The following is a 13,270-nucleotide window of genomic DNA, read 5'->3' on the forward strand; positions in this document are numbered from 1 at the left end:
GTTCCTTAGGATCCTCCCCTGTTGTCATCAAGCTCCCCACTGTGCACCGACTGCAGATCTTTCCTCATGGATAGCTCTTCATTGCATGTCTTGCTGTGCTTTGCAGGTGCTAAACCTAACCAGGACAGGGAAGAAGGTAAGAGTACATTGTTTTGTTGCAGCACCAGCAGGTACTTGATGCAACACCTCTGCATCAAAGGAGACCAAATCCCTGTTTTGCAGCACTGTGGGGTTCTGCAGTAAAAATGGTCACCTGCATCACTGCTGCAAGACAGCTGCTGCCAAGGGGCACCATAAGTCATAGCCCAAAAGCCATCAGAAAGTTGCATTTTCTACCCTTTAAAAAAGGTGGGGGGAGGGGAGGGTGACTGGGAACTGCAGCACTCCAATGACAGTGTTTGGGCAGTTAAAACAGGTAGGATCTTGCCACTGGAAAACAGAGGAATGGGCTGGTTCTGTGCTGCCTTTCCTTCACTTCCATCTGGCTGCATTTACAGCTGAGTGCTGGGGGGCACATGGGTGTTGGATTGCTCCCTGTGCAAAGCACTGGACACTCAATTCATCTCTTAATTCACTTGGATATTTATCCCTGGTGATCCAAGCCTTTAATCCAGCTTTGGTCACCAGTGAGACGTCTTCATTGGCATTCTGTTCCCTGCCTGTTGTGCTGGAAGTGGTGCTGACTGGCTCTCTCCAGATGACACCTTGGGAGAGGCTGTCACGTTCATGGACCCAGCTAAACTTCTGCCTGTCTGTGGTTTGAGTGCCCAGTCCCAGTGCGGGTGTGCAGGTTCATGGTGGAACAGCCTCTCACGGGGCAGGTGTAGGTGAAGTGGTGGTGTTTGACCTAATCATCTCTTCTTCCTGCCTCTCCCCTGCCTGTGCTCTGGGCCAGCAGGCAGGCCAGACCTGCTCCCTTGCACTCCTCCTTCCTTTGAAGAAGCTACCACGGCCTCCATAGCCACGACACTATCGTCAACATCCCTCTCTGTTCCCGAGCGATCTCCCTCGGAGACCTCTGAGCAGCCCAGGTACAGGTGAGGACACTCCTCCCCTGCTCCCACTGGCACCGAGTGGCTGCCGTTCCTCTCCGTGCTGCAGATCCCGGCAGGCTGCCCTGCACCCTGCAATGCTAATGACCGATTTTAATTATATCTCTCCTGGGAGCAAGCAGACACAGCTTTGATGGGATTAATTATTGCTGGAAGAAGTGTCAGCTGTTAAGTAGAACATCTCCCTCATGGGGTGTGGAGGTAGATTTGGGGACAGTGCAGGAGTTCTGGCTTAAATTGCTCCTAACAAACTCTTCTGTTTTCTTTCCGCAGGAGGCGTACACACTCCTCAGGGCAGGATGGCAGGTGAGAAATGGGTCTCCTATCTTCTTTTCTCATCTTCTCTCTGCTGCACAGAGACCTCATGTTTATCCCTGTGCAAAGGTCTCTTAGAGGGCTGAGTGGGAATTTCCAGGATTTTGGCATGGTCCTCTGCAGGATGCTGAGCTGCTTCTGCAATCAGATGATCCCCATTTCTTACACAGAATTTTCCTTGCAAGCAGATCTCTTAGTATTTTGAAAATAGCACAGTTATTTGATAGGAAAGGGGACAACAGTGTTGTCCAAATTTACCCACCCACCCAGCACCAGAGTCAAGGAAGGTCATTTAAGTCCCTTTAAGAGAGTAAGTGAGCCTTGACAGCAGGAACTTTCCTCCTCTGAGCATCTGCTTGTGGCCTGGGCAAAGTGAAAGGCCTCTGACTTCAGAAGGCACTGAGCACCCTCAGTCCCCACAGAAGTAGCTTCCACTGTCTTCAGAAATCTGTGAGGTTTTTTCCCTCCTGTGGTGTCTTAGAGCCAAGGACAAGGCAGGATAGAAATGCTGTGCTGCAGAGGGGTGTCTGATTTAAATCAGAGGCTCATATCATGGAATTACTGTGCGTTATTGTGGAATTATTTTGCACCAGTAAAAATGACCCCATTGCCCATGTCAGCAGGATCTGCACGAGGAGCCAGCAGATGCTGCTGGCTCTGCCCTGCTTTCCAGGACACTGTGTAGGTGTAGTAGGCTTTGAAATGACATCAGAGACTCAGTCCCAGGATGTGCCGTAGCCAGAGGAGCCTGACAGGCTGATGTCCTCTCTCCCTGCATCAGTGTTTGGTGCTTGGAAGGAAAGGACTTTGGAAGATGAGGGTTTGCCCCATGTTACAGGCATCTGCCGTTGTTCCAAGCTTTGAGTGGTTTGCTGAGTTCAGTTGATGTGCATTGTGAAAAAATCCCTTTCTGTGGTATTTCCCAATGAAAATACCTCTGGATGCTGCATGTTGCTGAATCCTGGCAAATTTCTGTCCCTGGAGGGTCTCGCTGTGTGAAGTGTCAGGGGCTTGTGGAGTACCTCATATCCTGTAGAATCCAGTGCTAGAAATTGCTGAAAATTGGAGACTTAAACCCAGGCCCCAGTGGTGGTGCCCATGTGGCAAATGCAGGGACTTCATCCAAAACAGTTTGGACTCAATGGTGCCTCATGGAGGGAGGGAGCTGCTGTAGTATGTGACTGCTCCTCCAGAAATAGGTCAGGTGAATCAGAGTGACCTGGGAGCATTCAGGGAGCTCAGTGGCTTGGTCAGAGTAGATCTGTCTGTTACAAATTTACCAAAGCTACGCTGACCCTCTGCAGGTGTTTGTCTGCAGGCCACCTTTGCTGTTTTTTGCCTAATTTGTCCCTTCTAGTGCCAGTGCCTCCATGTGCCCTTCCTGGGAGAGCAGGGACCTGTGTACTTGTAGAGCTCTCTGGGATCCCCTGGTGAAAACCAGTGCAAGCACAAATTTATTAAAGCAAGAATTTACATTCCTGAGCTGAGATGGAAAAAGCCTTACCCAATTTGCTCAAGAATGTGTCACGCCTCTGGTTATTCTTGTCTGCTGGGGAATTCACTCCAGGTTTGAGGTCCAGCCCTGTGAGGAAGAGAGGAGCGAGCTCCTTGCGTGGAGCTGGACAGAAGTTGCTGCCCACTGGCCCCAGCTCTGGTCAGAGCCAGCCTGGAGCAGGGCAGTGCTGTCAGTGAACCCAGAGCTCAGCCCTTCTCTGACAACTGCCCCTTGGCTTGGCAGGCTCCCGCTCCTCCTTCCCGTGGGGACAGTGGAGCCAGCCCTGCTGGCACAAGTAATTACTCTAATAACATGAGGTATTAAAGTGAAGACTGTCAGAAACAGTTCCAGAGTGTGCAAATAAATCTGATGTCAACCCTGGAGCAGCTTTAATGTGCTGGGAGTCTTGGAAGAGGTCAGAGGCTCTGGCCTGGTGCCGGGCTAACTCTGGATACAAGTTTTCCCTGGAGGCCAGTTCTCTTTGCTCCCATGCTCCATCTGACACTGCCCATCTTTCCTACAGCACTGGTTGTTTAACTCCTTTGCTCTTGTCCTCTTCTCCCACCATGTTATTCCTGAGTGCTGCAATCTTCCAGGACTGACTCTTTTTCCTGGGAGTTTTGGTTATCCAAACCCTCAATGCTGAGAGGTCTGAGTGCTCCCTCTGAGCTGAAATCAGCCACTGTCTGCGGCTGGGAGCCGGGTGCCACAGTCACAGCAGCAGCAGCGCTGTGCTGGGGCAGAGCTGCACAAGAGGCTTGGCTGGCTCAGGACTGATTCAGGCTGACCTAAAATTGAGGGCTGTGCATAACTCCTGCCCAGCTGAGCCTTTGGGCCTGTCTCTCTTTGGTTTCCAGGTCACACGAGGAGGTGCGGGTCGAGGAGGAGGTTCAGCAAATCAGTGTCGAGCTGGAGCCCAAGTGTGACGTTGAGATTGTAGCTCCTGAAGAAGAAAAGGTCAAAGAGTGAGTGGTTTAAGAGTGTCGAGCAGAGCCCACACGGTGGGTTTTGACCTGTGGCTGCTTGTGCTGGAGGCTTTGCCGGTCTCCAGCTTTGCTGGGTGTTGGGTGAGGCTGAGAACAGTTCTGACCTGCCCTGCCCTGCCCTGACCTTTCAGGATGTGACAGCATAGCATCTTCAGCTCCTCTGTAATAAATCAGTTCTGCTTGCTCCTGTCCTGATTGCAGTGACTAGACTGTCATTTCTTTCCCCTTTGCAGAGAGGCAGCTTCTTCAGCCTGTGCCATTGTCACATCCACAGCCACCGTAGAGGTGGAGACGGCCAGCCAGGCCTCGGAACCAGCCAGCCAGGCCTCGGATGAAGACGACGTGCCAGTCACAGACATATACTTTGTAAGAGACCTTCTCCACCTGACCCTTGGGGTGTGATGGGAAGGGTTGGACAAGGCTGTCAGTATCCATTCCAGGCAGTTCGGCGCAGGGCAGTGGCTGCCCTGCGCCATCTTGGTGTAGAGCACCTTGAGACCTTGATGCTGGGTGGGTCTCTGAATGCAGGGAACTGGATTAACCCTTGGAGAACTCAAACCAGCATCTAGTGGGGCTCACACAGGTGGCACTCCTGCTGTGGATGTAGCTGTAGCTGTGCTGCTCTACTTCCAAGCACAAGTGCTTATCTAGGCCAGCACATTTGCTCTTGGGACAAGCCAAGGTGATGTGGGTGCAACAGAGAGGTTCTTCCTTCCTCAGCCAGAGATCTTGGCTGCTTTCCTGACACAAACATGGCCTAGACCCAAGGGGAGGTGGTTGCAGAGGGTGACCTTGGGCTTTGGTGAACTCCGGCTTTTCCTTTCCCTGCAGGCTGCATTAGGTGATGCAGTGGGAGTCTAGTGCTGAGCCAGGGAGTAAGTTGGTGGTTGGCAGCAGAGTGCCGTGGAGCCTGGCGCTGGTCCTCACTCAGCTCCCACAGTGGCTGAGCAACTTCTGCAGACCAGAGAAGAGGTTTTTTAGCAACATGTACCTGTCCCATGGATTCGCGGAGCAGAGCTGAGTGCCTGTCCCACGAGAGCTGAGCTCTCTCTCATGCCTTGGCACTGGAACCCTCATTAAAAGAGGTGCCCGGCTTCTCCCTGCTCCAACTTGTTGCTGTTGGTTCTGTGGTGCTGGAGATGAGCTGAGCCCATGTGATGGGCTCCTTCAGGCTAAACTAAAATGCAGCATTGGCCTTTCCCTGAGCTCTTGTGACTCTGCTGCAGAGCTGCTCACTCATTGCCGAGTCACTGTGAGGCTCGTGGGAGCTGTGGAAGGAATCAGCCCTGTTTTACAGCTTGTTTGGAGTTGGATGCATGCTGTTCAAAATGCAAACGGCTCCTCTAACACGGCTGCCCCTTCCTTGCCTGTGGATGGCAGCTGTGTGCAGGCAAATCCTGCCTGCTCTCCTGGCAAGTGTCTTCTAGCGAGGGTCAGCTCCTCTTCCTCCCTGTCCCTGAGCATATGGACTCCGCCCAGCTTGAGGGGCACCTCTGTCCAAGAGAAAATTCTGCAGAGTGTTCTTGAGAGCGTGACTGACTGCTCATCAGCATTTCATACTTCATCTGAGTCTGAGTTTTGCATTAAATGTGTGTCGTGTGCTGTGGAGTGTTTGTCACTGCTGGGATGAAGGGAAAAGCTGATTGGGGTTCCCATGGGCGCTCTCCTTGGAAAGCCACTTGAGCTGGAGCTCAGGTGAGGCTGCACCCGTGTGCTCAAGCAGCACCACAGCTGCTCCTACAGGAGTGCTCAGGAGCAATGGTGGGTGAAGGGTTGGTGTGTACAGAGGAGGATTTGGCCAGTCCCAGAGGACTGTGATCTGATCACTGCAAGTCTGCTCCTGGAGAGCACTTCATTCTCCTGTTCATCCCCAGGGAATAAAAGTGCAGAGTGTGGCAGGGCATGGGCACCGCTCTCCCCTGCTCTCCCCTGCACGGCTTTCCCACCTGCTCACCCATTCAGGCCTGGAGTTGCCCAACCCCTTGTTTTTTGCTTTCTCTTTCATCCTCTCTTTCACATCACCCTTTTTTTCCTCTGTTTCCTTTCTCACCTCACTTGTCCTGGGCCACCCAGTTCACAGATGGGAGGTACTGGATTTACTCTCCCCGCCAGCGCAGACTCCGAAGTACCTCGCATTCCTCTGGGATTGTAAGTGACCATGCCAGCACAGCATGTAGGGGAGCAGAGCTGCAGCTTTGAAACACTGGGGCCAGCACCCCATTTCCCTCGACGGCTGGGGCTCTGGATTGAGTGGGCATTAGGAACCAGCCCAGCAGAAATGGGGGAAGCATACTGAAATGACACCAGTGGATCTCCTTGTAGGATCTGGGAGAATCATGAGCTCTGTCCTGCTTTTCTGCAGACTGGTGACACAGCTCCTACCCCGGCATGGGCCGTAATGTCACCCAGCCCTTGGGAAAAGTGAGAGTGATGAGGCCCTGGCACAGGTTGCCCAGAGAACCTGTGGTTGCCCCATCCCTGGCAGTGTCCAAGGCTAGGTTGGATGGGCTTGAAGCAGCCTGGGATGGTGGAAGGTGTCCCTGCCCATGGCAAGGGGGGATACTGGGTGATCTTCCAATCCAAACTGGTCTGTGATTCTGAGTACCAGACCTGGCCAGGGAGGCACCGGGGCCTCTATAGATGATGTCAGGCTCAGCTCCCTCAGCCCAGGAAGAGAGTTTTAAAGACACCATTAAGATGTTTCGAAGCTTCCAAAAATCCAGTTGCAAACAGAACTGTTTTGGCTTGTGGGGAGCAGCTCATAAACTAAATGAGGCAGGAGGTGGTGCTGAGTTAGGGCTGGTTTCAGCTCTCCAGCCCTTCTCAGCATCACCAGTGTGCTCCCTCCTCACTGAAGGTGTTCTGTGAGCAGGGAGGATTTTACTTTCCAAAAGATGCAGGGAGGCATTTGAGTTTTAGGGGCTGAATCTAGAGCTGAGTTTAGCATTTCCCTTCTCAGGCTTTGGGAGAGCTGCTGTCCCCACGGGGTGCTGGCAGTGCTGCCGGAGCCTCGCACAAGTGCTGGTGCAGCCTGGTGCTCCCATTTGGGTACTGGGCAGGGTGCATGGGGAAGCAGGGGCAGGAATGTGCCCCTTGCCGTGGCTGATGGCATGAGGAAGGTGCTGCACCTCTGTGGGCAAACAGGCAACTCCTCCTGCAGCTCCTCCTGCCCCTCAGCTGGGTTTGCCTGCTCCGGCACCGGGAGGGGTAGTGCCAAGCACTGGATGCTCCTTTATCTCCCGCAGCTCCCCGTATGCATCCAAGCTCCTAAAAGGCTCTGAAAGAGACTGGCTGGAGCATGTGGTTCAGTCAGGATGGATAAAAAAGAGGATGTGGATCATGCTTGATGTGGTGGGGAGCTTTCCTGTACCTCTGACAGAGCCCTGAGAGAAGCTCCAGAAAGGGGTTTCTCAACCCTCCTTCGTCCCAGACCCACTGGTCTCTACTAATGGAGCTGCAGTTACTGGAGGGTTCAGCATGTGGAGCCCAGTGCTTCAAAGCTTCTCTGGCTTCTTGTAGTTCCTTGTACATTGTAGACTGTCACACTCAGTTCCTGGGCTGGGAACACCCAGGCTTCTTCCAAGCACCCAGTTCTGTTTCTCTTCCTTTGCAAATGCCAGGCTGTGTCAAAGGGGGCAGTTTCCTCTCTGTGGGAGCTCCGCTGGAGACTAAAAGAGCCTGTTCACAATGTAAATTGCCCCTGGGAACCCTGGAAGCAGAGACCAGCCCTTGAATCTGTGCTGTGTTGGCAGCAGAGTGTGTCTTCTCACACCAATGCCCAGTGCTGTGATAACTGTCCCTCAAGGCACACCTCCTTCCCCTCATTCTTTCCAGGGTCCAGTTGTGTTTTGCCTCCTGTGTTGTACTTGTTCCCATCACCCCACTGTCCCCAGGATCTCAGCAATAACTGTTTCCTTTCTGTGGCCACCATCCGCCATGGTCTCACCCCAGCTCCGCTGCCTTCTGCAGAGAAGGAGGAAGGCACAGCAAACAAATCCAGTTTCCCTGTAAAAGCCCTCCTGGATATCAGTTTGTAGCATGCACAGGGCTCTAGAAATGGGAGGGTGAGAGCTGGTATCGGGTAGCAGGAACCCAGAGCTGTCACTGCTCTTAGGTAAGTCACTTCCTAAGTCTCTAGGTTTCTCTGGAGCCGGGGTGATGCCATGGCAGGGAGCTGAGGTTTCCCTGACATCTCAAAAGCTCTAAAACTCTGTCCCTACAAGAGGAGAGGTTGTGCCACCCCCACTGCAGCTGGCGCAGGTCCCGTGTCCCGGCTGGCAGGGAGCAGGTACGTGCTGAGGATGAGGAGGGCTCCTCTGCTGAGAGCTGGCTCTGGGCTCAGTGCTCTCCCTCCAGGTGGACAGCTGTTCTTACTGTATTGTCTCCTACTCTTTTTATTTTCTCCTTTTATTTTTTCCTCTTCTCTCCTTTGCTCCCTGCTCTGCTGCTGCTCTCCCTGCATTCTCCCTGCCGTCTCTGGCCACTCTGGCAGCCGACAGACGAGAGGAGTTGGGTTTACTCCCCGCTCCACTATAGCGCTCAGCTCCACTCTGTCTCCGATGAGGAGAGCGATACAGTAAGTGTCCAACAGCCGTGTGCCGGGTGCCCGGTGGGTCGAGGTCAGAGTTTGTGCTCCCTCTGCAAGATCAGCTTGGCCTCTGGCAGCCTGGGGCTCCTGCATGGCTGCAGCAGAGCCCGGCTGCCTCCCGGGTCAGCTCTGTGCTGGCAGAGCCCCGGCCCGCTCAGCAAGGGCTGTGGCTTATTCCCAGTTGTTTGGTGCAGGGAAAGCTTTGGGGATCTCAGGTTTTCCAGACATGTTGCCATTGCTGGAGAATGTAGAACAGCCTCTCTGGTTGTGCTGGGAAGTTGGTGGGACACAGACCTGACTGATGTGGGCACTGGTGCTCAGGGGTTGGTTCTCTTTCCCCTCACGACCAGAAAGACATTGAGGGGCTGGAGCGTGTCCAGAGAAGGGAGTGGAGCTGGGGAAGGGGCTGGAACACAAGTGTGATGAGGAGCAGCTGGGGGGGCTCAGCCTGGAGAAAAGGAGGCTCAGGGGAGACCTTGCTCTCCACAACTCCCTGACAGGAGGGTGCAGCCAGGCGGGGGTTGGGATCTGCTCCCAGGCAACAACGGACAGGACAAGAGGAAACAGCCTCAAGCTGTGCTAGGGGAGGTTTAGGTTGGATATTTGGTAAAATTTCTTCACTGAAAGGGGATTGTCAGGTATTGGAACAGGCTGCCCAGGGCAGTGGTCAAACAGCATGGTGGTGGTGCTGGGCTGATGGTTGGACTTGGTAATCTTGGAGGTCTTTGCCCACCTTAATGATTCCATGATTCTGTGACTCTCTTCTCTCTGCCTCTTGCAGTAATCTCTATGCAGACACAGAAGTCCCAGAGAGCAGCGATTCCCTCTGCAGGTCGATGTGTTCCCTTTTCGTTGATGCAGCCATTCCAGTGGGATGGGGAAGAGCTTGCTGACACCAGTATTGCTGCACTGCAGGATCCCGGGCACTGCGTTTCAGAATGGAGCAAAACTATAACCATGTATTTCTACTTATCCCAGATGTGGGCAGCAAAGAAACCACCCGCTCACCCGCAGCTCCCAGCAGAGAATTCCAGCTGGATGTAGAGAATCCTGGGTAGTACCACAGTGTTTTCCAGACGTGCACTACCGTAGCTACCTATCCATGTGTGATACTGTGAACCTTTTTAATTTTGTAATCATGTATTTATTTCTTTTATCTTTGCACAGAGACAGCACAAATGTGCTTTTTTAAACATTTAGTTTACTGCACTTTTTTTTTTTACTTTTTTTTCTTTTTTTCTTTTTTTTTTTTTTTGGGTCATATATTTGTTCATCAGAAAGGAGCATGAGACCTCACCGAAGAATGGGTAGGAGCACATTGCTGGGGAGGGCAGGGACCGGAGTGGCTTCATGCGAGGCAGCAGTGTGGTCTGACCAACTGAGGGAGTCAGGAGGTTTAAGGCTGTCCAGACTCTGCCACGGTTTTTCCGAGTGGCCCAAGGCGAGTCACTAAACCATTCTGTGCCTCGGTTTCCCCTGTGCTAATGGGTGCACAGTACCCACTTCTGTTACAGCACTTAAACCCTGGGATGAAAGGTGCTATGAAAATGAAATGTATTAAAGGCCATGGAATAGAATTGCTCCCATGCTACCATAGTCCAAAGTAGCCATGCCAATTCACTTGGATCCAAACTCCCTAGCGACTTCTCCTGTCTGTACCACTGCGGGGCAGCACACAGTTCCTGGCGACAGTGACATGGACTCCTCGGCTCTCCCCGAAGTCGTGACGGGCTCCACCTTCACCCTATGTTGCACTGCTGCGCCACCCCTCCCTCTGTGCTTGGAGTCCACGCTTCATCCGACCGGCCGCCGCCTGCTCCGGACCCACGGGCACGGACAGATGGGAACTGGGCACCTCCCAAGCCCGGCCGCGTTGGAGGGCGAGTTCCCCACTCTGCCCGGCCCATGTGGGGCTTGTCCAGACCCTGCATCCTCCTGGAGCCACTCAGCCCCTCACCTGCTCGTGGGTGTACCCTGGGGTCACGGACACTGGGTTCACAAGTCCCCTCCGCCCCTCAGGGCAGGCAGGGAGATGTTCAATCGCTGGAGGCAGGAACAGAAGCCTGGCTCTGCCATGGAATTGTGCCAGCACTGCTGTGCTCATGGACTCTTGGACAGAAAGCTGGGTGACTGGGGTGTTGCTTGGGGTCACGTCTGCTGGTGGAAATCCCTGCTGCGGGTGTCTGAGAGGGTTTGCTTTGCGAGGGCTGCAGGCTATAGGTGAGAGAATTCGGTGTCACGGGGTAGTGTTGAGGCTCATCCATCAGCAGGACATATATCATAGCATTGTCTGGAATCCAGCAATCCCATCCTCATCTCCCAGAGAGAAAACAGGAAATCCTTTAGACCAGAGGGAGACAGGTCTTGTTCGTGTGCTTTATGAACCTCACTTGAGAAAGAGGGTTGAAATCTCTTTATTCCCTTTACAATCTTCACTGTCCTCGGGATTCCCTGTAGAGGGGTGGGGAAGCAGGACCCTGCTCTCAGGCCTCAGTCCCCACAATCTGTCTTCACAGCAGCACTCAGGAGCGGTTATGTTGGGTCCCAGGAGGTAGCTGGGCTGATGGGAAGCTCTTCCTTCTGTACTGTGCTGAACTTAGTGAGACTCTTCAGGAACTGATGGGTTTTTTCTTGCCTGGAATACAGGACCTGGACTTCCCTTCCCTGCCTGTGGATGCAGAAGGCTGCGAGTTGTGCTTCTTGGGAGCACAGTCTGGGGATTGTGCAAGTTGCTGCTGTTCATGTATCCATGTATTTACCAAATAGTCTATCAAAAGTCTCTCAAGAAACTCTCCCCTTTCCGTCGCTGCTTGGCAGCTCGTTCTCCCAGCTGCAGCTCCTGCCCCAGCCCACCTGCCTGTGCCACCCGGGGGGCTCTGCAGGCTGGGGGGGGCTCAGGGCTTGGTGGAGGGGAATGGGAGCTGTGCAATACCTACAGCCTCACCTGCCTCTGGGCTCAAGGCAAGGGGCTTCAAAAAGCTAAAAATGCAACCTATTTTTCCTCCAGCGTGTGCATAGAACAGCCAGAGGGAGCCACACCCCTGCTGCAAGGGCTGCTGTTGAGTGCTGTGCTGGAGGAGGGGGCTCTGGGGGGGAACCAGGGTGGGCTCGAGCTGTTCTGACCCAGGCCCCTGCCCTGGGACCACCTCGGTCAGGAGCTGGAGTGTTTGGCCTCATCAGGACTTTCCAGCCACCTGAAATCAAGCCTCTTTTTTGAGATGGTTTAAGCATTGCTGATGGAGATTTTATTCTTTCCCCTTATTTCTAGGGGTCTCTAAAGCTGCTTGGCCTCTGTGCAGGGAGTGTCCCAGAGAATGAGCTTTGTGAGCTGGAGCTGTGCTTGGGTCCTGAGAGAGGAGGTGAACCCAGAGCTCCTGCAGCATGTTCATTTCAAAGAACTGTCTTCCCTTTTTGAGATGATCCTTGTGCAGTTCTGTAATGACCCTCTGGAGCAGGTCTGGACGGGTGGGGGTGGTCCTGTAAGAGGACAGGCAAAGGCTTAGAACAGCTTTGTCAAGGGGACAAGGAGGAACCTTCCTGTAGGGAGATGCTGATCTGAAATGGAAACTGCCCCTGTTCAGGCTGGCACAGTCCCTGCCGTGTCACCTCCTGTCCCAGCAGCTCAGTGCTGGGGAACTGTTCAGTCTCTGCTTCCCACAGAGGCTTCATGAAAGGACCTTGGATTTTAGAGCTCATTCTTGGCCCCCCTCTGCACGGCACTGCAGGGGAGCAGCAGCAGCTCTGGAGCATGTCACAGGCACTGCCAGTGCTGCCTGGGCAGGAACAGCACTTGCCCATGGAAAAGAGCATCCTTGGTCTGAACGTTCCTCCAGCTGCACTTCAGCTCATTCTGGACTTGAGTTGCTGTTCTCTGCTGGGCTCTCCTGAGTGACCCAGCAGGTGCTGTCCAGGCTCTCTCATCCATGTGTCTTGTACTCTGAGATTCGACCCCGCAGGACAGCCCCTTCCCACATAGGTCTGTGTGCCACTGCTGTCCATCCCTGTCGTCCCACACAGGATCTCCGGCTCTGTGGGACATGCCCTGACCATTGCCTGGTGCTGGGGCTGCAGGTGAGCTCTCCCTGCCAGGTAAGGGGCTGGCAGGAGAAAATGGGCATCTCTGTCCTGGAGTTTGTAGTCAGGCTCCTGTAAAGGCTCTGGGGCAAACCCAGGAGCTCGTAGAGAGACACTCAACACATACAGAGGGGGTGCAGCTTTTGGCTGCCGCTGTGTCTCCCGCGGAATTGCACTTCGGGGAGTTTTTTAGAAGGCAGAGCACTCACAGGACTTGGTCCAAGGCAGAGGCGTTCGCAGGGCTCCGTCGCCCCCCGCATTCCCCTTCTCATTCCCAGCCACTGCTCCAGCACTTCCCGAGCGGACAAGGAGAAAGCCAGGGCTGAGGCGTCTTGGGCCGTGCCTGAAGGTTTTTTTCTGTCCATGTCTACACGCGCTGTGTGTCCCGGTGGCTGTCCCGGTTCCCACCCACGTCTGTCCCGGTGGCTGTCCCTGTCCCCACGCGTGTCCCGGTGGATGTCCCCGTGGATATCGCTGTTCCCACACGCGCCCGTGTGCTGGATGCTCGGCGGAGGGGGCGCGGGCGCTGCGGCCGGACGGGGACGCCGATGCTGGGGTGTTATCCCGTCTCTGTTCCGGGGCTCGAGGCCTGGGCGCTTTTTTTTTTTTTTTTTCTCGGTTGTTTTGAGGGTTTTTCTCCTCCTTCTCCGGGGCGCCCCTTTTCCAGAGATCTGTACCCCGCTCTGATAAAGCGTTCTGCAGTCTGTGCTGTGCTCTCGGGCTCTCCGCCTCCTCTCTGAGCGCAGCGCGGGGCCCGCCC

General features: G+C 54.1%; 1 protein-coding gene across 11 annotated transcripts in view; it reads left to right on the top strand.

Moving 5' to 3' along the window:
- PIP5K1C (phosphatidylinositol-4-phosphate 5-kinase type 1 gamma) overlaps positions 1–13,224 on the top strand; it is a 51,943-nt gene extending 38,719 nt beyond the window's left edge. For 2 of the 11 annotated variants that reach the window (XM_039566337.1, XM_039566339.1), the window contains exons 13-20: positions 107–136; positions 896–1,037; positions 1,326–1,358; positions 3,720–3,827; positions 4,082–4,214; positions 5,922–5,996; positions 8,341–8,424; positions 9,218–13,224. In XM_039566337.1, the coding sequence (XP_039422271.1) occupies positions 107–136; positions 896–1,037; positions 1,326–1,358; positions 3,720–3,827; positions 4,082–4,214; positions 5,922–5,996; positions 8,341–8,424; positions 9,218–9,220 (608 nt within the window). In that variant the 3' untranslated portion in view covers positions 9,221–13,224. Of the gene's footprint in view, positions 1–106; positions 137–895; positions 1,038–1,325; positions 1,359–3,719; positions 3,828–4,081; positions 4,215–4,679; positions 5,457–5,921; positions 5,997–8,340; positions 8,425–9,217 lie in introns of those variants that run through there. The other 9 variants (XM_039566338.1, XM_039566340.1, XM_039566342.1 and 6 more) reach the window with 7 other exon arrangements.
- The last annotated feature ends 46 nt before the right edge of the window (positions 13,225–13,270 follow it).

The sequence above is a fragment of the Corvus cornix genome, chromosome 28 (assembly GCF_000738735.6).
Source record: "Corvus cornix cornix isolate S_Up_H32 chromosome 28, ASM73873v5, whole genome shotgun sequence".
Classification (NCBI taxonomy): domain Eukaryota; kingdom Metazoa; phylum Chordata; class Aves; order Passeriformes; family Corvidae; genus Corvus; species Corvus cornix.